General features: G+C 42.6%; 1 protein-coding gene across 1 annotated transcript in view; it reads left to right on the forward strand.

The window, feature by feature from the left end:
- The window catches only part of SLC5A11 (solute carrier family 5 member 11), a 55,085-nt gene that overhangs the window by 13,466 nt on the left and 17,921 nt on the right, over nt 1–23,698 (forward strand). The window contains exons 5-9 of the mRNA XM_043454750.1: nt 5,209–5,313; nt 6,510–6,569; nt 16,082–16,186; nt 17,726–17,831; nt 18,916–18,996. Of these exons, the coding sequence (XP_043310685.1) occupies nt 5,209–5,313; nt 6,510–6,569; nt 16,082–16,186; nt 17,726–17,831; nt 18,916–18,996 (457 nt within the window). The remainder of the gene's footprint in view (nt 1–5,208; nt 5,314–6,509; nt 6,570–16,081; nt 16,187–17,725; nt 17,832–18,915; nt 18,997–23,698) is intronic.

The raw sequence follows: 23,698 nt of genomic DNA on the forward strand, positions 1-23,698 counted from the left end.
GCATCAGTCCTTCCAATGAATATTTAGGGTTGGTTTCCTTTAGGATTGACTGGTTTGATCTTTTGCAGTCCAAGGGACTCTCAAGAGCTTCCTCCAACAACCCAGTTCAAAAGTCTCAATTCTTCAGTACTCGGTCTTCTTTATGGTCGAACTCTCACATCCATACATGACTACTGGAAAAACTATAGCTTTAACTAGATGAACCTTTGTCAGCAAAGTAATGTCTTTCCTTTTTAATGCACTGTCTAGGTTTGTCGTAACTTTTCTTCCAAGGAGCAAGCATCTTTTAATTTCATGGCTGCAGTCACCATCTGCAGTGATTTTAGAGCCCAAGGAAATAAAGTCTGTCACTGTTTCCATTGTTTCTCCATCTATTTGCCATCTGTTTGAAGTGATGGGACTGGATGCCATAATCTTAGTTTTCTGAATGTTGAATTTTAAGCCACCTTTTTCACTCTCCTCTTTCATCTTTGTCAAAAGGCTCTTTAGTTACTCTTTGCTTTCTACCATCAAGGTAGTGTCATCTGCATATCTGAGATTATTGATGTTTCTCCTGGCAATCTTGATTTTAGCTTGTGCTTCATCCTGCCCAGCATTTCGCATGATGTACTCTGCATATAAGTTAAATAAACAGGGTGACAATATGGAGCCTTGAGGTACTCCTTTCCCAATTTGGAACTAGTCTGTTGTTCCATGTCCGGTTCTAACTGTTGCTTCTTGACCTGCATACAGGTTTTTCAGGAGGCAGGTCAGGTGGTCTGGTATTCCCATCTCTTGAAGAATTTTCCAGTTTGTGGAAATACACACATGCACACATATACACTCACATATATACACACAGGCCTCTGCTTCATGGGTCCTGAGTAAGGAATCAGAAATGATAATTTTATTCATGATCTTCTATTGTAAGGGTTAAGTCTCCCAACTAAACAGAGAGAAGGCATTTCCCATTTGCAGGGAGTCCAAAAGGTGTAAGATGCAGAGAGATAACCAGTATCTGAGCTGCTGGTCAATACAATGTCTGAAGACAATGACCACACTGTTCTCAAAAGATACCAAAAATGAGCTCTGCGTTATATATTCAGTAAATTAGTTAGAACAATTCCCTGTCCAGCACCGCACCAAACAGAGGAGACATCACTGAGCTTGTCTTCACCCTCAAGGAGCTTGTGATCTAGTGCAGCGTTTCCCGAAATGTGAACAACAGGTGCACGGTGATTTTTCAGTTGTACACAGACACAGCATTGAATAACATCAGATTGCATCGTGGGAATATTCCCTTTCTTATTCCCAGTTAGTCCTCTTGGTTACATAAAAGAAAGTCACAATTTGCTACTAAGATGGCTTTACCGGTCTTTCAGCACTGACTAATCTGTGTTTAACAAAGAGAATGCAAGCCTCAGGTTAAGTAAATTTGGTAGTCCAGAGAACCTAGAGATAATTTAATAGCTCTTTTTTTCATTTTCATCTTATTTGTATGGTTCTCTTCTGTGTAAAGCAACTGATGCTGGTTTTCCACGTGAAGTTGTAAATACATACGTATGCATGTATCATATTAATATATAATAATTGGTTAAATAATAAAATACATAATCATATATATAAGTTAAAGAAGAAGTCAGTATAAGCTAAAATATTGAGTAAATACCAGTGCAGGTGCAGGAGACATAGAGATGGCTACAGAAGAAGTACTCAGTGACTGAATTTTTTCTTTACAGCTTTTACTGAAATTGTTGCAATATTGCTTCTGTTTTATGTTTTGGATTTTTGGCCGTGAGGCATGTGGCATCTTAGCCCCCGAACCAGGGATGGAACCCACACCCTCTGCATTGGAAGGTGAAGTCTTAACCACTGACCTCCAGGGAAGTCCTGTAATGATTGAACTTTAAGAAATGCTGGTCAAATGGTCTTTATGATGAGTGATGCTGGGCTCAAAAAAAAATTCCATTGGAATATAGCAGCTCACCTAAGTATGCCTGCTTTTGCATACTTGTATCCATTTCTTTGCTCACATGCTTGGATGACCCTTCAGGTCAAGAAGGAAAGGGCAGTTGTGTAACTTTCTTTGCTTTCTTCACTCAGGAGAATGATGTCAATGGAAAGGAGGTGTTGTTAAGAGAATGGGCTTTGGAATAATAGCATCAGTTAGCTATTGCTCCTAAGAAGCCACCCATAAATTTAGTGGCTCACAACCACTACAGTGTATTATTTCTTTTTAAAATTTATTTTTAAAAAGCTGAAGTATAGTGGACTTACAATGCTATGTTAATTTCTGCTGTACACCAAAGTGACTCAGTTATATATATATATAGTGTATTATATCTTTGTAAGAGATTAATTAATTTTTGGTTATGCTGCGTCTTCATTGCTTCACTTGGGCTCTCTCTAGTTGCAGTGAGTGGGGGCTGCTCTTCGTTGCAGTGCACAGGTTCCTCATTGCAGTGGCTTCTCGTGTTTCGGAGCCCAGGCTCTAGGCGCATGGGCTTCAGTAGTTGCGGCTCACAGGCTAAGTAGTTGCGGCTCGTGGGCTCTAGGGTGAGGGCTCAGGAGTTGTGGTGCATGGGCTTTCGTTGCTCTGTTTCCCCAGCATGTGGGATCTTCCCAAACCAGGGATTGAACCCATTTCCCCCACGTTGGCAGACAGATTCTCATTCACTGTACCACTAGGGAAGTCCCAGCGGTATAATAAATCATTATTCTAATGATTGCATGGTTCGAGTGGGTGGTTCCTCCCCTGCTCTTTAGCACTTCAGCTCTATGGCACTGCATTTAGCTGTTGGCTGGATGGGCTAGACGCCAAGACGGCCCCATCCACAGATATGGCTCTGGTGGGGATGGCCAGAAGACTAGGGCTTCACTCTCTACATGCCCCTCATCGTTTAGTGACCCAGACCAAGGTTTTTATAAGGCATTTGACTTCAAAGGGCAAAAATGAAAGCTGCCGGGCTGCTGAGCCTTGACCTGGAAGTCACACAGTGTCACTTTCACCGCATCATATTGGTCAAAATAAGCCATCGGCCAGTGCGAGTTCTTTATGGGAAGAGCGGAAAAGTCACATTTCAGAGGAACATGCAGGGTGGTGTCATTGGGAATGGCAGAGTAAAGATCTTTGAACTTTCCTCCAGAGAACTTTTTAAAAAAATTATTTATTTATTTTATTCTTTTTTGGTTGTGCTGGGTCTTTGTTGCTGCATGGGTTTTCTCTAGTTGCGGTCAGCAGGGGCTCCTCTTCATTGCAGTGCATGGATTTATCATTGTGGTGGCTTCTCTTGTTGCGGAGCATGGGCCCTAGGGCACGTGGGCTTCAGTAGCTGCAGCTTGCTGGCTTTAGAGCATGGGCTCAGTAGTTGCCGCACATGGGGTTTGTTGCTGCCCGGCATGTGGAACCTTTTCAGGCCCGGGATCAAACCTGTGTCCCCTGCATTGGCAGGTTCTTATCTACTGTACCACCAGGGAAGCCCCGTGTGTGTGTCCTAAGTCACTTGAGTCGTGTCTGACCCTGTGTGACCCTATGGACTGTAGCCCGCCAGGTTCCTCTGTCCTTGAGATTTCCCAGGCAAGAATACTGGAGTGGGTTGCCATTCCCTTCTCCAGAGGATCTTCCCAACCCAGGGACTGAACCCGTGTCTCTCATGTCTCCTGCACTGGCAGGCAGTTTCTTTACCAGGGAAGCCCCCAGGGAGCTTTAATTCAAGAAAAACAACTGAATCTCAACAAGATCAGGAAGCTGTGTGGTGTCTTACCTGGCTCTATTCCCATCCGCTTCTCCTCAGCTCTGCAGTAGTCTTGAAGACCAGTAGGTTAGAACAGGATTGGGTCTCGTTCAAAGCCCCATTCTCATATTATTGCCAGTATTTAACCCTAGAAAGCACGCTTGTACAACTTGTCTTTATCTGATCCGAATCAATGATCACCCAGTGTGAGCAGCTTTTTTATCCAGAGGTGTTAGTTAAAAAATCATCAACTTGACATTGCAGCTGCTTGAGGTTCATGGGGTCGCAAAGAGGCGGACATGACTGAGTGACTGAAATGACCTGAACTGGATTGGACTGAGCTAATCAGGGAATTAAAGTGGCACATTAGGTAGTATCTATTTAATGCAAATAGTAATAGTCCCTAAGCTGAACTACAGATTAAACTACAGATTCAATCCCTATCATAATTCCATCTGCATCACCCCCTCGCCTTGTTTTGCAGAAATTGGTAAGGCAATCCTAAAATTCAGATGGAAACACCAGGGACCCAGAATAGCTGAAACAATCTTTTTTTTTTTTTGAAACAATCTTGAAAAGGAAGAAAAAAGCTGGAGGACTGACTTAGGACTTCTCTACTTTGAAACACTACCAAGCTACTACATTCAAGAGAGTGTGATGGTGACAGATCAGTGGCATAGAGTCAGATAAAAACCAGAGACGAGAAAGTCAGTGGGAGGTACCACAGTCCCCTCACAAACAGTCCCTCTCTCTCTTTCTCCCCCGATCATCTCTCTCTATCTTTGTCTCTATCTGATTCTGTCCTCCCTTGAGCTACCTTTTTCTGCGTCTTCTTCATTCTCCTCTCAGAGCGGCAGACATGAATGTGCTGCTCACCCCGCTCCCCATCCCCTTGCTACACACACACTGCCCTGGGTTACGTGTCCCCCAGCCTAAGGGACCAGCAAAGATGATTTCCCAGGTCCAGATTCCCAGGAGAGAGAATGTAATTGGCCCAACTGGGGCCAGGTGCCCAGGTTTGTCTTATGTAATCAATGAAGTCCAGGAATTGGGGTCCTTAAGAACAGTTCTACCCACTTAGAGTTCTATTAGAAGGGCTCTCTACTTTGCTAAGTTAGAAGTGGGGCTGAGGAACAACATAGGCTTCCTGATTCTCATCCTGGAGCACTTTCTACAACACCTGTTATCCTCCCTAACCCCTAGGGAGGCTGCATACAGTTGTTCAAGTTGTACACTGCACAACCCTAGAGGGGGACACAATTTACATTTTAGGCATCCTAGATATGCATATTTGTTATACCAGTTTCCTAAAGATGAAGGTAAAAGAGTCTTGGAGGAGAGGTTTTTTCTAATTTGAAAAAAGTTGCTAGATAAACTAGGGTTGGCCCCACTTTCTCCTTTTGTCTTGGTCCCTTTGGAGTATGGGAAGAAGGGGAGTGGGAAGAAGCCACCCCAGACCTTGGCTCCAGGATCTGACCTGTCCGTCTCCCCACAGGTGGGTGCATCCTTGTTTGCCAGCAATGTTGGAAGTGGACATTTCGTTGGCCTGGCAGGGTCAGGTGCCGCTGCGGGTCTTTCTGTAACTGCTTACGAGCTTAATGTAAGTGTGTTTCCAGGGCAATGTCAGTTCAAGATTACCAAACAGGTGGATTCAGGGGAGGGGGGAGGCAGTTTTATGCATGGTCTGCTCTTCTAAATATAGAGTGGTGCTTTATGAAAAAACAAGCAGGAATCATCAAGGGCACCCCGATTAGCAAAAATTAATTTGGTCTGCAAGTCATATTGCAGGCTTCCCCATGTTCGCTTGATGGGAGTCTGTAAGGCAAATGTGTGTGTGAAGAAGGCACAGTGTCTCTTCTGTGCAGATGCAGAAGATAGAAGGTTTTGTGGGACTGGGGGGGTGTATCAGATATCAATTGGCCATCACAAAACTTATGTGGTTCCGTGGTTCTTGATCTTTTTGCCACCCCACAGATACTCAGGAGATAGGACACACTCTTTGCATAGCAGGCTCATTCAGGATATGATTTTTACTGATGGGAGGGGATGCATTTATTAATAGTGATCTTCATCTTCATAAAACTCATTTTTTTTAGCGCTTACCCTGTGCCATAGACTTAAGTACACTACATACATCATCATATTATGGGATTCAATTACAGATTAGCACCAAACCGTCTGGATTCAAATCTGGGCTCTAAAATTTACAAGCTGTGTGACCTTGGGCAAATTACTTGACCTCTCTGAGGCTCGTGTATAAAACAGAGAAAATAATGGTACCTTCCATATCGGGTCATTGTGAGGATTAAATGACTTCACGCTTGTAAGGCATGCACAAGAATGTCTGGAATATAATGAGTGCTCAGTAAGCATCATCTTACTGATTCCCTTGCAACAATCCAGTGGCGGCACTGTTACTGTCATTGCACAGGTGAGAAAAATGAGTCTCAGAGACCTGTGTAAACTCTCCCAGCATCACCAGCTGTTCATCAGCATGGCCTGCCTGACCTCACAGCCTTGCTTTAACCCCTGCCCAAGGAGGGGAGGGAACACAAGGGGACGAAGTGGGATATGCAAGGTTTAGGAGGCATAGCCCTGGGAGCCACTCTGCCCCACTTCATCCCCATGTTCTGTTTAAATCTGGGGATGTGATGGCCCGGAGAGGGTGAGTTACTCGGTAAGTAAGAGATGGAACCAGGAGCAGACCAGACCAGGTTCCATCCAGATGTAAGGAAATCCAAACTTGTCACCACAGTGTGGGCAGGAGCTGAGTCCTGATTCTGTTTTCTCCGGCAGGGCTTATTTTTCGTGCTGATGTTGTCCTGGATCTTCCTTCCAATCTACATCACTGGTCAGGTGAGTCTGAGGGCGTCCAGGTGCTATGGAATAGGAAGATCCGTTGGGAGGGTCAGCCCTGCATTCATCCCTTCCCTCTCAGCAGCATCCTTCCATCCTGCCAGTGGACATCCGTTACACAGTCCCCAAGAGGTCGCAGCATCAGTGAGGGGTGACTGATGTATTCATTAGGACTATTAGGAACACTGTCCTTAGCAGTTCCCACCTAGTAATGATGAGACATTTTGAGTAATGACATCAAAGATACATATGGGGTATTCAGAGGCTGGAAGTGATGTGGGCTCAAAAAAATTTTTTTTTGAATGTCAAAACACAAAATCACAGTCTTTTCTGAATGTTTAAGCCATAACAGATTACTGCTTTCTTTTTTTTTTCCTCCCCAATTATTTTTATTAGTTGGAAGCTAATTACTTTACAATATTGTAGTGGTTTTTGCCATACACTGACATGAATCAGCCATGGATTTACATGTGTTCCCCATCCTGAACCCCCCTCCCACCTCCCTCCCCATCCCATCCCTCTGGGTCATCCCAGTGCACCAGCCCTGAGCACTTGTCTCATGCTTCCCACCTGGGCTGGTGATCTGTTTCACACTTGATAATATACATGTTTCGATGCTGTTCTCTCAGATCATCCTACCCTTGCCTTCTCCCACAGAGTCCAAAAGTCTGTTCTGTATATCTGTGTCTCTTTTTCTGTCTTGCATATAAGGTTATCGTTACCATCTTTCTAAATTCCATATATATACATATACACAATGGAGTATTACTCAGTCATTAAAAAGAATTCATTTGAATCAGTTCTAATGAGGTGGATAAAACTGGAGCCCATTATACAGAGTGAAGTAAGTCAGAAAGATTACTGCTTTCAACACAGACACACACACACACGATTCAGTGATTTTTCTTTCTTCCTTTCCACCTAAAACCATAATAATTGAGTTATTTCTGGCTGACGTGATATGTCAAATTTTTTGTTACAAAATAGTAGTGCTTTAGACTTTTTGACAGAGGTAGTTTACAAAAATCACTTCTGCTCTTATTGACAGTTTTCTGTCACACATACCCTCTAGGCTTAATCCTGTTTTAGGTATTCTCCTAGGCAGAGCAAGATCACACAGTATCAGTGTTATTCATCAAGTAATAACTGATTTTAACTTTTTATTATGGAAACTTAAAAAATGTACAAAGTAGAAAGAACTACTTAATGATCAGAAAAATCATTTTAAAAAATCACTCTGTATTGGAAGTAGTGCAATCTTATGCAAAGGCAGTGAGGTAGGAATAAGTAAATTATCTTGCTTGGAGATAATAATGAGCCTAAAAGCATGGCTTTTGGTCGATGGGGAGCCTGGGTCTGCCCAGCCCCTACATGGACAAAATCTCTGAGGCAGAATAATACTGACTAGAAGTGAGCACTTTGAATAGGAGAAGTAAAGGATGACGGAAATGTAGGTCAGTTTTAAGATAGGGTAGCCAGATATTTTTAGCTGATGGTTTCTATTTTCTCTATGAAGTAGAAGGTAGTGTCATTTGCTGGGCGTGAGGAAGGAACTTGTGTAGTCAAAGGTTGAGAAGAGGCATGAAGAATTGAAATGACTGCTGTGGTTTATAATAGAAAAACCTGGGGACTACCACAGTATCACTGATTGGAGGATTGGGTATCTGTACTGTGAATATCATGCTGTGAAAAGGGCTGAAATTGACAGAGTTGTGCTGCTGTGAAAGGATCTCCAGTCTTTATTGCTGAATTAAAAATTCCTGTGGCTCCAGACGTTCTTTGGTTGACATTTTATTCAAAGGGGAGATGAAGCTGATGCTAGATAATAAATGCCATAGTGCTGAGGAGCAATAAAAAGCTACCCAATCCATTTCTATCAGGCAATAAAATAAACAGAGAAAAGTGATAAGACACAAATGTGGTGCTTAACAAATTACTGTAAAACAAATACCCAGATGGAGTCACAAAGTGTAATACCCTCCCTCACATGCCTTTACCAGATAGCAATATCTTCCTTTCTTTGTGAGTTTCACTGAACTCACTCCCTTACTTTTCTTTACAGCTTTAATTGTGCACACCTTAAGAATATGGTTTAATTTTACTTTTTTGGAATGAAATATAGTACATGGAATCAGGGATAATATTCTTTCCTTGCATGTACCTGATTTATTAATTTCCATTTCTATGTAGTATCCCAGAGTATGACTATACTCCGATATATTTGTCTCTTCTTTCGTTCACAAGCATTTAGGTTGTTCCTAATGCTAGCCTAGAGGAGGCATGGCAACCCACCCCAGTAGTCTTGCCTGGAGCATCCCCATGGACAGGGGAGCCTGGTGGGCTACACGGTACGTGGGATCGCAGAGTCAGACGTGACTGAGAGCCTAAGCCCAGCCCAGCACAGTGTTAGCCTGTGATGGACAGTGTCGCTGGTAACATTTTAAAAAGTTACTCATTTTTATTTTTGGTTGTGCTGGGTCTGCGTTGCTGCACATGGGCTTTCTCTAGTTGCGCTGAGTGGGGCTTGCTCTTCGCTGCAGTGCATGGGCTTCTCATTGCGGTGTCTTCTCTCATTGCAGACCACAGGCTTTAGAGTGCAGACTCAGTAATTGTGGTGAAGAGGCTTAGCTGCCTCACAGAATGTGGGATCTTCCCAGACCACGAACCCATGACCCCTTGTTGGCAGGTGGATTCTTAACCACTGGACCACCAGGGAAGTCCTGGTAACATTTTTATACACGTGTCCTGATGAATATGAAAGTTATGTTTATGGAGAAAAATCTAAATATAGGTGGAATTTCTGGGTCATTGGATGTGTTTATCCGGTTTGATTAGACACTGCCAAATTTATTCCCAGAGTAGCTCTATCAGTTTATACTCCCAGCAGCAGGGCATGCAGATTCCCTTTGCACCGTTGCTCTATGTCCTTGCCAATACTTGGTATTTTCCAGCTTTAAAATTCTTGCCAATTTGGTGACTGTGTAATTTTCTCACTGTGCTTTCCATTGGCAATTCTGTTTATATATTTTCTGGCCATTCCGATGTCCTCTTTGGGAAAATAACATGTCTAGGACTTTCGCCAACTTTTCTCTTATGGTATACAGTTTCTTCTTATTGATAGAAGTTCTTTGTACATTCTGGAAACAAGCCCTTAAGCTGATTACATGTATTGCAAATATCTTTGCCCCCTATTCTGTGATTCGCCTTTTAACTCTTAATGGTATTTTTTGAAAAACAGATCTTTTTAAAAACTATTTTATTCAAGTATGGTTGATTTACAACATTGTGTTAATTTCTGCTGTATAACAAATTGATGGAGTTATACATATATATATATATATTCTTTTTCATATTCTTTTCCATTATGGTTTATCACAGGATGTTGAATATAGTTCCCTGTGCTATACAGGAGGACCTTGTTTATCCATTCTACAGATGAGTTGCATCTGCTAACCCCAAATTCCCAATCCATCCCTCCCCCACTCCTCACCCACTTTGCAACTGCAAGCCTGGTCTCTGTCTGAGTCTATTTCTGTTTTGTAGGTAAGTTAATTTATGTCATATTTTAGATGTCAAATATGTTATTTTATATAATATTTGTTCTCTCTCTGACTTACTTCACTTAGTATGATAATCTCTAGGTGTATATATGTTGCAGCAAATGGCATTATTTCATCCTTTTTTATGACTGTGATATTCCATTGTATATATATATATCACATCTTCTTTATCCATTTGTTTGTTGATAGACATCTAGACTGCTTCCATGTCTTGGCTATTTTAAATAATACTGCTGTGAACATGGGTTGCATGTGTCTTTTTGAATTATAATTTTTTCTGACATACATGCCCAGGAGAGGGATTGCTGGATTATACAATAACTCTATGTTTAGTTTTCTGAGGAAACTCCACTTCCCTTGTGGCTTAGCTGGTAAAGAATCCGCCTGCAGTGCAGGAGACCTGGGTTCAATCCCTGGGTTGGGAAGATCACCTGGAGAAGGGAAAGGCTACCCACTCCAGTATTCTGGCCTGGAGAATTCCATGGACCTCACTTCCATGGGGTCACAAAGAATCGGACACAACTGAGCAACTTTCACTCACTCAAGGAAACTCTGTACTGTTTTCCATAGTGAGTGTACCAATTTACATTGCCATCAATAGTGTAAGAGGGTTCTCTTTAACAGATCTTAATTTTAATGTTGTTCCATTTACCACTTTTCCTTAATTACTGCCTTTTATATCATATTTTAAAAATATTTTCCTATTCAAAGGTCATAAAGATATTCTCCTATATTACCGTCTAGAACTTCTCGTTTTTAAGTCAATTATCCACCTAGGATTGACTTTTGTATACCATGTTTTGAGACTAGGATAACGCTAGTTTTATCCATCAAGAAGATTACAGACCAATTTTACTTTTGAATGTGGAAAATGACTCCTACTCTTTAGAGATCCACCCTACTCTCCATCTACAGTATACACCTGTCAGTTCATTCATTTATTCGTTCTTTGAAGAAGCATTTGTTGAGCTATATGTGAACTGTATTCCAGACACTATCTAACAGTTCCTCATCCTCACCAGGCTCTCTACATCACCAGCCTAATGCAAAACTTTCCCCTCTTCTTGTAAAGTTTTCCTTTTCCTTTGTGGCTTGGTTAGCTCCTATCATCTGTCCAGTTCCTACTTTAAGCAACTCTTCCTGCAGGAAGCCCTGTCTGGAGGGCTAACCTTTCTGGTTAGCTTAAGTCTCCTCCTTCGTTTGCAGTCACGGCTGTTTTGTATTTGCTTGGGTGATTATCAAATTAATATGCCTCTCCCATTAGACTGTGTCTTTCCCACTATAAGTTCTCAACATTAGCAGTGGTGACATTTGGGGCAGGCTAATTCTCTTTTTTAAAAACATTTATTTATTCATTTGGCTGTGCTGAATCTTAGTTGCCACACATGGGATCTAGTTCCCTGACCAGAGATTGAACCCAGGCCCCCTGCAGAGTCTTGGCTAATGGACCACCAGGGAAGTCCCTGGACCAGGGTAATTCTTTGCTGTGTGTGTGTGTATATGCATGTGTGAGGGGTGGTCTCTGCATTTTAGGATGTTTTTTCAGTATCCCCTATCCCTACTTACTAGATGACAATAGCATCCCTCAAATTGTGGCAGCCACAATGTCTCCAGACTTTGCCAAATGTTCCCTGGGGAAGTATGAAATCTTCTTCCTTCCATTAAGAGCCACTGCACTAGACTTTGTGTCTCTCCCATTAGATAGTAAGCTCCAGGAGGGCAAGAACCATTTCTGGTTTCTCCCAGCATCTAGAATAAGGTCTGGGTACTTGCTTGGTGGTCCAGTGGTTAAGAATCTGCATGCCAGTGCAGGGGACACGGGCTTGATCCCTGGTCCAGGAAGATGCCACATGCCACAGGGCAACTAAGCCCGTGGGCCACAACTACTAAGCCTGCACACTTAGAGGCCATTTGCTGCAACAAGAGATGCCACTGCAATCAAAAGCCTGGGCACGCAGCAATGAAGACCCAGGGCAGCCAAAAATAAATAAATAAATAGTGTCTGATACATAGTGGATACTTGAAAAATATTTGTTGAAGCTACTCAGTAGCAGGGTCCATGATTTCAGAAGGAATTAAAATGAAGGATTAGCTGACATTCAAAAGAAGAGGCACCATTTAGGGATTAAAAGTCTCAGTCAAAAAAAAAAAAAAAGTCTCAGTCAAGTGCCAAAGCCAGGGTCATCAGGCTGAGCAAATGAGATGGTAGCATTGATGAAAAATTTGGGGATTGGAGGTGAATGGCGTCCTGGAGATGACAAGGTTTGGATGCTGGCCAGAGAAATGAGTTGTTGAAGTGGAAATGTCTGTCTGTTGTTGGGGCTAAGACACTGTACAAAGTGTCCCATGTCAGTGCTCTGCACTGTCCTTGAAACTGCTTCCAGACTGGGGGAAAGCCTAGAAAGAGGGCAAGACCACAAAGGAGCTGAAGTTCTCGTTGGCTGCTGAACAGGGTTCTGGGGAGTGTTGGGGTGAGCAGAAGTTGCTATGGATGATGGCATGGCTTTCCGGGGAAGAGGGAGGGGTTTCCCCTGAGGACGGAGTGTGGCGGTCTGCATGTGATTCAAGGGAGAGTAAGACGGATGCTGACATCCCCTGGCCGCCCTCCATCCCCAGGGGATGAGGAGCCCCCAGAGCATGGTGCCCAGGAGGTCCTCTCTCGGGGCCGCTGTCATAGGCCGAGTCTATTTCCTGTTGACGTTCACCCAGCAACACTCGGAGGGTGGTTCCTGTGTCAACAGTCATTCACGTCTCTGTCTCTCAACCTTGTTTTCTGGCAAATCGCCTTCTCAGCTACTTTACAACAAACAGCCTGGGCTCCGCCTCCCATCTGTCAGCCAGCATCACATTTCTCCCCAGTTTGATTTCGAAATACCAGCGCCGCTCACTTTCTGATGACTTTCACGCCTCCTTCCTCTCTTAGCTCATTAGAAACTTCCTGCATGTAGCAGGCTGTGCAGCTCTTTGTAGATTGAAATGGAGGTCAATGGATAATAAAGGCTGTCAGCCAAGGATAGGAATGTCACTCTCCAGCAAGACCCACTGATGGTTGTTGTTCAGAGACCAGAGAGTGAATCCGTTTGAGCAGCATCATCCTTGGTCCACTTTTCTGAGTGGGCTGAAGCTTTCATGCGCTCTCTCTAATTAGCTCTGACACCATTACCAGGGGGCTTCCTGGGTGGCTCAGTGGTAAAGAATCCGCCTGCCAAGCAGGAGATGTGGGTTTGATCCCTGAGTCGGGCAGATCCCCCGGAGAAGGAAACGGCAACCCACTCCAGTATTCTTGCTTGGGAAATCCTATGGACAGAGGAGCCGGGTGGGTACAGTCCATGGGGTCACAGAAGAGTCGGACACGACTTAGCAACTAATGAACAATAACAAACCGTCACCAAGAGTGTGTCCGGTCAGTATGGTTTGATTGAATCCCTCTGTGTGTTATTCCCTGAGAGCATCAGACTTTAGTGCCATGTGTTTCAGGAGAAAACCCTGTTTGCCTTGCAACAAATCAGAAGGTTGAGGAACAAGACATTCACCAGGGTCAGCATCCCTAAATGCCCTTTCAGGGATCGGGAGGGAAGAGATACGTTTTAAGTTTTTAAAATTTTAAGGTGTTCGTTTATTTACTTCTCTGGGCTTCCCGGCCTGGCATGCTGCAATTCATGGGGTCGCAAAGAGTCGGATACAACTGAGCGACTGAACTGAACTGAACTGACGGGCTTCCCTGGTGGCTCAGTGGGTAAAGAATCTGCCTGCAATGCGGGAGACCTGGGTTCGGGTTGGGAACATCCCCTGGAGGAGGGCATGGAAATCCACTCAAGTATTCTTGCCTGGAGAATCCCTGTGGACAGAGGAGCCTGGCAGGGTGCAGTCCATGGGGTCACAAAGAGTCGGACACAACTGAGCGACTGAGCACATACATATTTATTTCTAGAGTTCAATTTTTTGGCCAGTATTTTACTATGAAAAGACTTTCAAGCATACATTAATGTTGAAATAATTTTACACTTTACACCCTTATAGTCTTGAATACCCAGGTTCTACTATTAACAATTTGTCATTCTTTTTAAAAAATTTTTAATTTGGCTGCATTGGATCTTTGTTGTGGCAGCCAGGATCTTTAGTTGTAGCATGCAAACCCTTAACTGTGACATGTGGGACCTAGTTCCCAGACCAGGGATTGAACCCAGGTCCACTGCATTGGGAGCACAGAATATTAGCCACTGGAGCACCAGGGAAGTCTCAGTTTATCATTCTTAAATCAAGAATGGCCATCCAGTTTCTCCCAGTCTCCCCTCCGAGCTTCTTCTGCCTTCACACCTGACCTTGGGATGGATAGTTGGCCATTTGTCAGCTTATGTTTGGGTACCCATTTGTCTCTTCCCTGGGTTAGACTAGGAAGCATTCAAGCAGCAGCAGCCTGGAAGGGGGGCTGCAGACATTTCTGTGAATATAATCAGTACTCTGTCCTTTTCCATCTGAGGTCTAGGATCTCATGGAAGAAAAGTTTTTGGTTTGAGTTTCTTTTGCCCAGACACGGCATCCTCTGAACCCAAGTCTGGGGGTACAGTGAGGAGATTGGGAAAGAACATGCCATCCCCCAAGAAAAGTATAACCCAAATAATGGTTCTCATCACTGTGAGCCAGCCCCTGGGGTGCCCCATATGGCAAGGACACCCAGCCCGGGACCACCCATCTGGACCATGCAGACTCATCTGGAGCCACTCACTCAGTGCTGCCCTGGTCTCCTCTCTGCTGTCTCTGGAATGTGCACATTTTGCTTTTAGGATTCTCTGTTCTTGGTAACCTGGTTAACAGTTTACAGTAGAGCAATTTTCCCAAAATTTAGAGCAAGGACAAATGGAGATTCTTGAGATGATTTTATGCATCAGATATGGAGCCAATGATACTGAATCATCTAGGAAGTTATTGCCTCCTCCACTGTCTACAGTGAGCTCCAGGGTAATGTCTCATGTTGGTGTTAGTTGCTTTTAACATCTGTCCGACACTTTGCTGATGACTTTTTTTTTGAAAGAAAGAATGAATAGGTTCTGGGCCCAGGGTTTTTGGTGTGCAAGAGGAAGCCGCCAGAAATGAATAGAACATAAATGAATTATTTTATTATCAATGTGTATATTTTTGCCGGTTTCCTTAAGTTTAGGATTGATTTTTCCATTTCACAGTAGTGATTTGCGTTGTTATTGATAGATGTGAATGTTTTGTGTGTGTGTGTGTTCAGTTGTTTGTGATTCCTTGCAACCCTGTGGACTGTAGCCCACCAGGCTCCTCTGTCCATGGGATTCTCTAGGCAAGAATGAAGAATACTAGAGTGGGTTGCCATTTCCTTCTCTTTTTAGGTGTTTATTTAAATGTAAACATGATAAAACAATTATCCTTCAATTAAAAAAATAAATAAATATAAAAAAATAAACATGAGTTGGTTTAAAGAAAAACATTGTTTTATAGTAACATTTATTCTATTAATAAGCTTTATAAAATAACATTAATAACACAGATGGCAAAAATTGGGATAGGATATACATTTGGCTCGTATGATAGTTAAGTACATAGTGAAGTCGCTCAGTCGTGTCCAACTCTTCGCGACCCCGTGGACTGCAGCCCACCAGGCTCCTCCGTCCATGGGATTTTTCCAGGCAAGGGTACTGGAGTGGGTTGCTATTTCCTTCTCCAGGGGATCTTCCCGACACAGGAATCGAACCCAAGTTTCCCACATTGCAGGCAGACGCTTTACCCTCTGAGCCACCAGGGAAGCCCCAGTTAAGTACATAGCTCTTCGCAGAACCCCAATTCATCCTCACCGCACCCTTTGGTCCCCATTTTCTCCTCCCTCTTAAGTCTCCCACTGAGAATCCCAGGAAAACCATCTGCGTTTCTGAGTTTGGGGAGGAGGGGGGAAGGGCTGCTGGGAGGCAAAAGCTCAGCTCTGGTCCCCAGGTCACCACGATGCCAGAATACCTACGGAAACGGTTTGGTGGCAACAGGATTCCCATCATCCTGGCAGTGCTCTACCTGTTTATCTACATCTTCACCAAGATCTCGGTAAGATGGGGACGCAGGAGGTGAGAAGCCTTTACAGAGCATTGCTGGTGGTGTCCGCTTCCCATCCACGTTCTTCCCTTACTGAGGAAGCTTCTGGGAGGCTCTAGGAAGATGGGAGGGGTGGGGGCAAAGGGCAAGCAGGGGCGGAGGAAGTATGGGAGAAAGGTGGAGAGGACTCCTCCCCCGCCTCCTGCCATTGCTTCTTCAGCAACATCTCAGGATGGCACCCGACACTGAATGGGACTCCGAGAGCCCTGGGGTGATTCTGTCGTTTTTCTCCTGGGATCAGGCAATTATAAGCTATGAGTCATATGTGCTGACAGCCATTCAGCCTGCCCCACCGTGACCTTTGGATGGGCAGATCTCCTGGAAAGCGGCCAAGAGCAGATGCTTGGCCACCTTCAGGAGGTGTGGCTCGGCCTGACTCACAGGGATGCCGTCTTCTCTTCAATTTGGAACTGAGGAAGACCTTGTCCAATGTGAGGTGGCGTAGGGCAGGGTATAGGAATTCCATTCAATTCAAACAACAATAACTGACTCTCTGCCAGCTCCAGATGTGAAAGAAAGACTTAGAAGGACAACATTTGCTGTCATCCTGGTAGGAATCTACAGATGTGGGGAAGCCTTCCCAGGGGAAGTTATGTGTGAGAAAGATGCTACAAAGATATAGAGAAAGAGGAATTGGCATTCCAGATGGATGGACAGAACAAGCAAGTTTGACTTGTTAGGAAAACAGGGTGTATTTCAGCATGCCTGGAGGACCGGGAGCATGAAGTGAGGAAAGGAAATGAAATCAAGTGGCAGGCAAACTGAAGCACCTGACACAGAGCTCTAACTTACTCTAACTTATTTGGACATTATCTGAGGGGCTCTTGAGAGTCCCTTGGACAGAAGGAGATTCAAACTAGTCAATCCTCAAGGAATATACATTGGGAGGACTGATGCTGAAGCTGAAGCTTCAATACTTTGGCCACCTGATGCAAAGAGCCAATTCACTGGGAAAGACCTTGATGTTGGGAAAGATTGAGGGCGGGAGGAGATGTGGGCAACAGAGGATGAGATAGTTGGATGGCATCACTGATTCAATGGACATGAGTTTGAGCAAACTCCGGAAGATAGTGAGGGACAGGGAAGCCTGGTGTGCTGCAGTTCATGGGGTCGCAAGGAGTCGGACACAACTTAGCAATTGAACAACAATCTTGGGGGCAAGTAGGGAGCCACTGAAGAGTTTTGATGAGGAGGAGAGGATGAAATGATCATGATGGTATTTGATAAGGCTGCAGTGCAGAGGATGGAGTGTAGGTAGATCAAGAAGAGAAGCAGGAAGACCACTGAGGAGGTTGTATTAGCCTAGTGAAGAGATCTCAAACATAATCACCCATAGGGCTCCCATTTGAGACCCTTGATCTGGGAAGAGATGGGTGAAGAAAGGACAACATATGACGTTTCTGTGTTTCTCAGAATCAAGGCTAGGGCCTGAACCTGGGTAAACTGTGCTGAGATGTCCATTCATTCATATACCCATCAACTCCCCTCTAGGTTGACATGTACGCAGGCGCCATCTTCATTCAGCAGTCTTTACATGTGAATCTCTACTTGGCCGTAGTCGGGTTGCTGGCCGTCACAGCTCTATACACCATTGCAGGTATGACTGGACAAGGGGTTATACTAGGAGAAGTGATGGGCAGGGGCTGTGGTCCACCCCATCTTTTCCTGGCCCGTCTTCTGATGTTCCAGTGTGCTAAGACCTTGTCTTCATGAACTCTCAATCTATTGGCCTGGAAGATATGATTTCTCTTGGCCATTGTCCAAAGGAAAAAGATTGTCTGATGGAAGGGAGGATTTCAAAATGTACCATACCTGCATAAAGCTATTTTCTATTTATTTCTTTATGAACTTTTCCTTAGAACCTACTAAATGCTGAGCAGGTGTATTCACAAGCACTGTGCCCAGCTGGACCACAAACCACTGCAATTTTGGAGCCTGAGGCTCGTCTTTCCCCCTAAGACTTGCATCCCAGAAGAGTGGCTGGTGGGGAGCAGGGCCTTGATATGTATCTGCTTTTTCTTTTTTATAATATTTGTTTATCTGACCGTGCTGGGTCTTCGCTGTTGCGCACAGGCTTTCTCTAGCTGTGGTTACTCTCCAGTTTCGGTGCGTGGGCTTCTCATTGTGGTGGCTTCTCTTCTTGTGGAGCAAAGTCTCTAGGGTGGGAGGGCTTCGGTAGCTGTGGCACACGGGCTTAGTTGCTCTGCAGCATTTGGGATCTTCCTAGACCAGGGATTGAACCCGTGTTCTCTGCACTGGCAGGCAGATTCTTATCCACTGGGCCACCAGGGAAGTCCTAGACTGGGCTTCTTAAAGAAGCATAGTGGTCTTGGGACAACACAAGAACAAGAGCAGGGGCTGCAGGGGCCCCTTGAGGCCCAGGCCTGAAGCTCCTTAATATCCCGCTCCACCGTGTCTATTGGTTAAAGCAAGCCATTTGGCCAAGCCACATTTAAGAGGAAGAGAAGTTAACTTCACCTCAATATGAAAGGAGCAGCAAAGCTACATGAAAAAATGGGCAGGCACATGAGAAATGGATAGTGTTGTGGCCATCTCTGCAAAGAGTCAACAATTCAAGTCCCATCAGGTCTTGAATTTCAAAATTTCCTCTGCCAACACCCAGAATAACTCCTCTCCATCAGAGTACCTGACCTTCACCTCTGTGCTCATCTCCTCTCTAGGTGGCCTGGCAGCTGTGATCTACACGGATGCTCTACAGACTCTGATCATGCTTATAGGAGCGCTCATCTTGATGGGCTACAGTAAGTGGGGCCCCAGGGTCATTTGGGTGGATGACAGCACCTCTCTCAAGAAGGGACATCTGCTTTCTTCACTGTTTCAAACCCAGCTGGGGATTCATGCTTGAAGCATTGGTTATTTTAGCTAGAAGAGAACTGTGCTTCTCATGGAAACTTAACTGTTTCGTAAGGGAAAATTAATAGATCTTCTGACATTGGTGTGGATAAATAACTAAATAACAAAATAAAAGGAAGTAAAGGAATAATTCTTCCTTATAGGAAAATTCCAATTAATAAATGCAGGTGGGGTGAGGGAAATAGAATAACACCATTAGAACACCATAGTAATAACTGCTACAGGCAAAAGCCAGTGATAAATGCTGAAGTTAGCAAGTGAAAGCTTATGAAGAAATAGCATATTTGCCTGGTCTTGAAGCATCACATCCAAAGTATTTATTAATTACAAGGGGACATACATCCACTTTACAGTGGAGAAACATGGCACCACTGTACTGAATGATCAGGATATAGTAATTGATAACACAATAATCAGATGTACCCATATGTAGCTCCTGATATGGTCACTGAGAAGGACACAGAATCACCTCTGTGCCATTCTTGCTGGAATATATACCCTCAACTTCATCGTTTATAAACATCAGACAAATTGAGGGACATTTTACAAACTACAATGACCAGTATTCTTCAAAAGTATCAGGGACATGAAAAATAAAGACAGATTGAGGAACTACAAAGAGAGGAGGAGAATAAAGAGATACAACAAATAAACACAGTGTAGGATCCTGAACTGACTTCCAGAAGAGTGAAAGAACATGAGTGGTGCAATCGGAACAGCTTCTACTGTAGTTAATGGTAATTAATGCACCAGTATTAATTTCTTAGTTTCCGTAATGCTAGGTAAAGGGTGTATGGAAACTCTCTGTGCTACTTAATACAACTCTTCTGTATGTCTACAACTATCTCAAAATTAAAAGTTCAGAAATTAATAAGTATTAAAGCCCTTGTGATCCGGATGTGCTATCATTTAATGCTCACAGCAACCCAATGGTATTGGTACTATTGTTACTCCCTTTGTTGGATGAGAAAATTAGGGCACCAACTGTTAGAAAGGTTGCCCAATGTCACAAAGCTAGAATTCAAAGCCAGGATTCAAGCCCCAGTCAGACTGACCTCAGACGTCACCCTCTCCCTTCCCCATCACACTGCCTGGTGAAAAGAGTAGGGAGAGAATGTGGTAATAACTTTATTGGGAAGAGTCTAGGAGCAGGAGTCAAAGAGTATAGGCAAGAATTTTTACCTTAACTTTGTGTCTTTCTGCACAGTTATGCAGAATGTTATGCATGCATTATTTTTACCTTTCAAGCAAAATTTTTAAAAAATCATGGAATAATAAATTAGTTTCACACACACACACACACACACACACAAAACAGCAATAAGACTTGCTTATTCTAAACTTTAACAGAAAATGTTCTGGACCCTTACAAAGAAGAAAAACTTCACTGGTTTATATAAAGAAGAAAACAAATGAGTAATAAATATATAAAGACACATGTTCAGCCTCATTAGATAAATGTTGGGTGTGGTTGCTATCATAACATTTTGAAACTCCCAGTGCCAAATAAGTGACTCATAACACTCTCAGGTTTTGGAGGCAAAAGAGCCAAAAGATAGACCTTCTACGGTTTGTTATTTAGCCAAACTTCCTGATCTTTCTTTCTAAAATATGGGGTCTCAATGAGGAAATTCCACTACTTAATTAGGAAATTCCACTACTTAATTTATTATGACCAGTCAGGACACAGATTACCCATCCACCTTCAGCAACCTTCCTCATTCTGCTATATCTAGCAGACTTTCTCTTAAGGTATCTGCAGGTTTTTAAATGTGGAAAACGGATTGACAATACATGCATGCTTTTCTTTCTTTTTTTAATCATAAAGCTTATTTTGTTTTTTAGAATTAATCTTTATTGGCATAAGTTGATTGACCATGCTGAGTGAGTTTCTGCTTACAGCAAAATCAATCAGTCATATATATATATATATATATATATATATATATATGTATGTATATCCACTCTTTTTAAGACTCTTCTCCCATGTAAGTTATTACAGAGTATTTAGGAGAGTTGCCTGTGCTATTCAGTAGGTTCTTTTTCATTATCTAATTAATATATAGTAATGTGTATATGTCAATTTCAATCTCCTTGTTTATCGTGGTTTTATTTCTGTGCCTTTAAAACTTGTTTATTTACTTACTGGTTGTGCTGGGTCTTCACTGCTGTGTCGGCTTTTCTGTAGTTTCGGCGAGGGGGGCTACTTTCTAGCTGTGGTGTGCTGGCTTCTCACTGCTGTGGTTTCTCTTGTTGCTGAGTATAGGCCCTAGGGTGCGCAGGCTTCAGCAGCTGTGGTGTGAGGGCTCCGCAGTTGCGGTTTCCAGCTCTGGAACACAGCCTCAATAGTTGTGGCGCGCAGGCTTAGTTGCCCTGTGGCATGTGGAATCTTTCCAGACCAGGAATCTAACTCATGTCTCCTGCATTGGCAGGTGAATTCTTTACCACTGGGTCACCAGGGAAGTCCTGTTTTTGTGCTCTGAATTCTGTTCTGTTGGTCTACAGGACTGCTTTTCCCTAGTATCATACTGTTTTGATTACGATAGCTTTGTAATATAGTTTGACATCAGGAACTGTGATGCTCCCAGCTTTGACCTTTCTCAAGGTTGCTTTGGCTATTCAGGATCTTTAGTGGTTCCATGTAAACGCTAGGATTGTTTTTTGCTTACTCTTTCTTTCTTCTATTTCTGTGAAAAATGCCATTGAAATTTAGATAGGGATCTCATTACATCTGTGGATCACATTGAGTAGTATGGATGTTTTAACAATCTTGATCTTCCAGTCCATTAATATGGAATATCTGTCCATTTATTTGTGTCTTCTTCAATTTCTTTTATCACTCTTATTTATAGTTTTCAGTGTACAGATCTTTTCACCTCCTTGATTAAACTGATTCCTATTTTATTCTTTTAGATGCAATTAGAAATGATATTCTTTTCTTTTCATCAAAGTATAGTCAATTTATAGTAATGTATTAGTTTGAGGTGTAAATATATATATATATATATGTATATATATTCAGATTCTTTTCCACTATAGATTATAAATTATTTAATACAGTGCCCTGTGCTATACAGTAAATCCATGTTGTTTATTTTATATGTAGTAATGTGTATTGGTACTATTTTCTGAATATCTCTTTCCAATAGTATTTGCTTATGTGCTTAGTCGCTTAGTTGTGTCCAACATTGCAACCCCATGGTCTGTAGCCCACCAGGCTCCTCCCTTCCATGGGGATTCTCCAGGCAAGAATACTGGAGTGAGTGGCCATGCTTTTCTCCAAGGGATCTTTCCAACCCAGGGGTCAAACCCAGGTCTCCCGCATTGCAGGAGTATAGTATATAGAAACACAATTGATTATTGCATATTGATTTTGTATTCTGAAGCTTTACTAAATTAATTCATTTATTAGTTTTAACTGTTTTTGGTGGAATCTTTAGGGTTTTTTATATATAACATCATATTATCAGCAAACAGGGACAACTTATTTTCAAATATTGGAGATTTTTCTGATATATTTCTGTTATTAATTTTTAGTTTAATTCCATTACAATAATAAAATATATTTTGTATGATTTTATTTCTTATGAACTTATTGAGGTTTGTTTTATGGCCAGAAACATTGCCGATTTTGATGAACCTTCCAAGAGTACGTGAGAAGAATATGTATTCTGCTATTGTTGGGTGTAGTGCTTTATAAATTTCAATTGGGTCAACTCGGTTGATAGTGTTGTATAAATCTTCTTTATCTGTATAAATATTTTTGTCTACTTTTTCCATCAACCACTAAAAAAGGGGTATTGAGGTCTCCAACTATAATGGTTGACTTCTTTTTCTATTTAGGATTGTTATGAGCTTTTGGTGAATTGGCCCCCTATCATTATGTGATGTTCCTCTTTATCCTTGGCCGTTTTCTTTGTTCTGGAGTCTAATTTGTCTAATATTAATATAGTCTGTCTAGCTTTCTCTTGACTTGAATGGTATATATTCAAGGTCCAATTACTGATCATTGGACCACAAATAATTATCCTTTCCTCCCACTGCCACAAAACAATTTTTCAGGGAAAAAAGCATGACAAAAATTTATCATAAAAAATATTTTTCCCCCAGTAGCCACTGTTTACCACACTCTTCCACAAAAATAAGCCAGGCTGCAGGTTACATATCATTCTTACCCAAATGGTAACACCAACCATACCAAGAAACAAACAAACAAAAAATACCCAAGAAAAAAAATGAAACAAAAAAGACAAACACAACCTTCCAGAACATAATCCAGTGAGAGCAGTGTTATTTTGGGGATAACCTTGAATCCTTTCAATTAATATAAAGAAGCAAATTATCTGAAAACTACAGTGCTTTATTATTTTTTAGGGACAACTCATATTTGTGCCAGACGCTGTGCATTCTATGTGCAGCGTCTCACTTCGTCCTTGCTCCCGTGCTGTGAGGCTGGCACTATATTATTCCCACTCGCAGATGAAAAACTGAATCTCAGGTGGAGAAATGCCTTTCTCAAGGCCATAGGTTACTTGGACCACTCTTGAAATACCATAAATTGGGATAGCTGAGAAGAAGTTTAGAGGTAAA

The sequence above is a fragment of the Cervus canadensis genome, chromosome 32 (genome assembly GCF_019320065.1).
Source record: "Cervus canadensis isolate Bull #8, Minnesota chromosome 32, ASM1932006v1, whole genome shotgun sequence".
Classification (NCBI taxonomy): domain Eukaryota; kingdom Metazoa; phylum Chordata; class Mammalia; order Artiodactyla; family Cervidae; genus Cervus; species Cervus canadensis.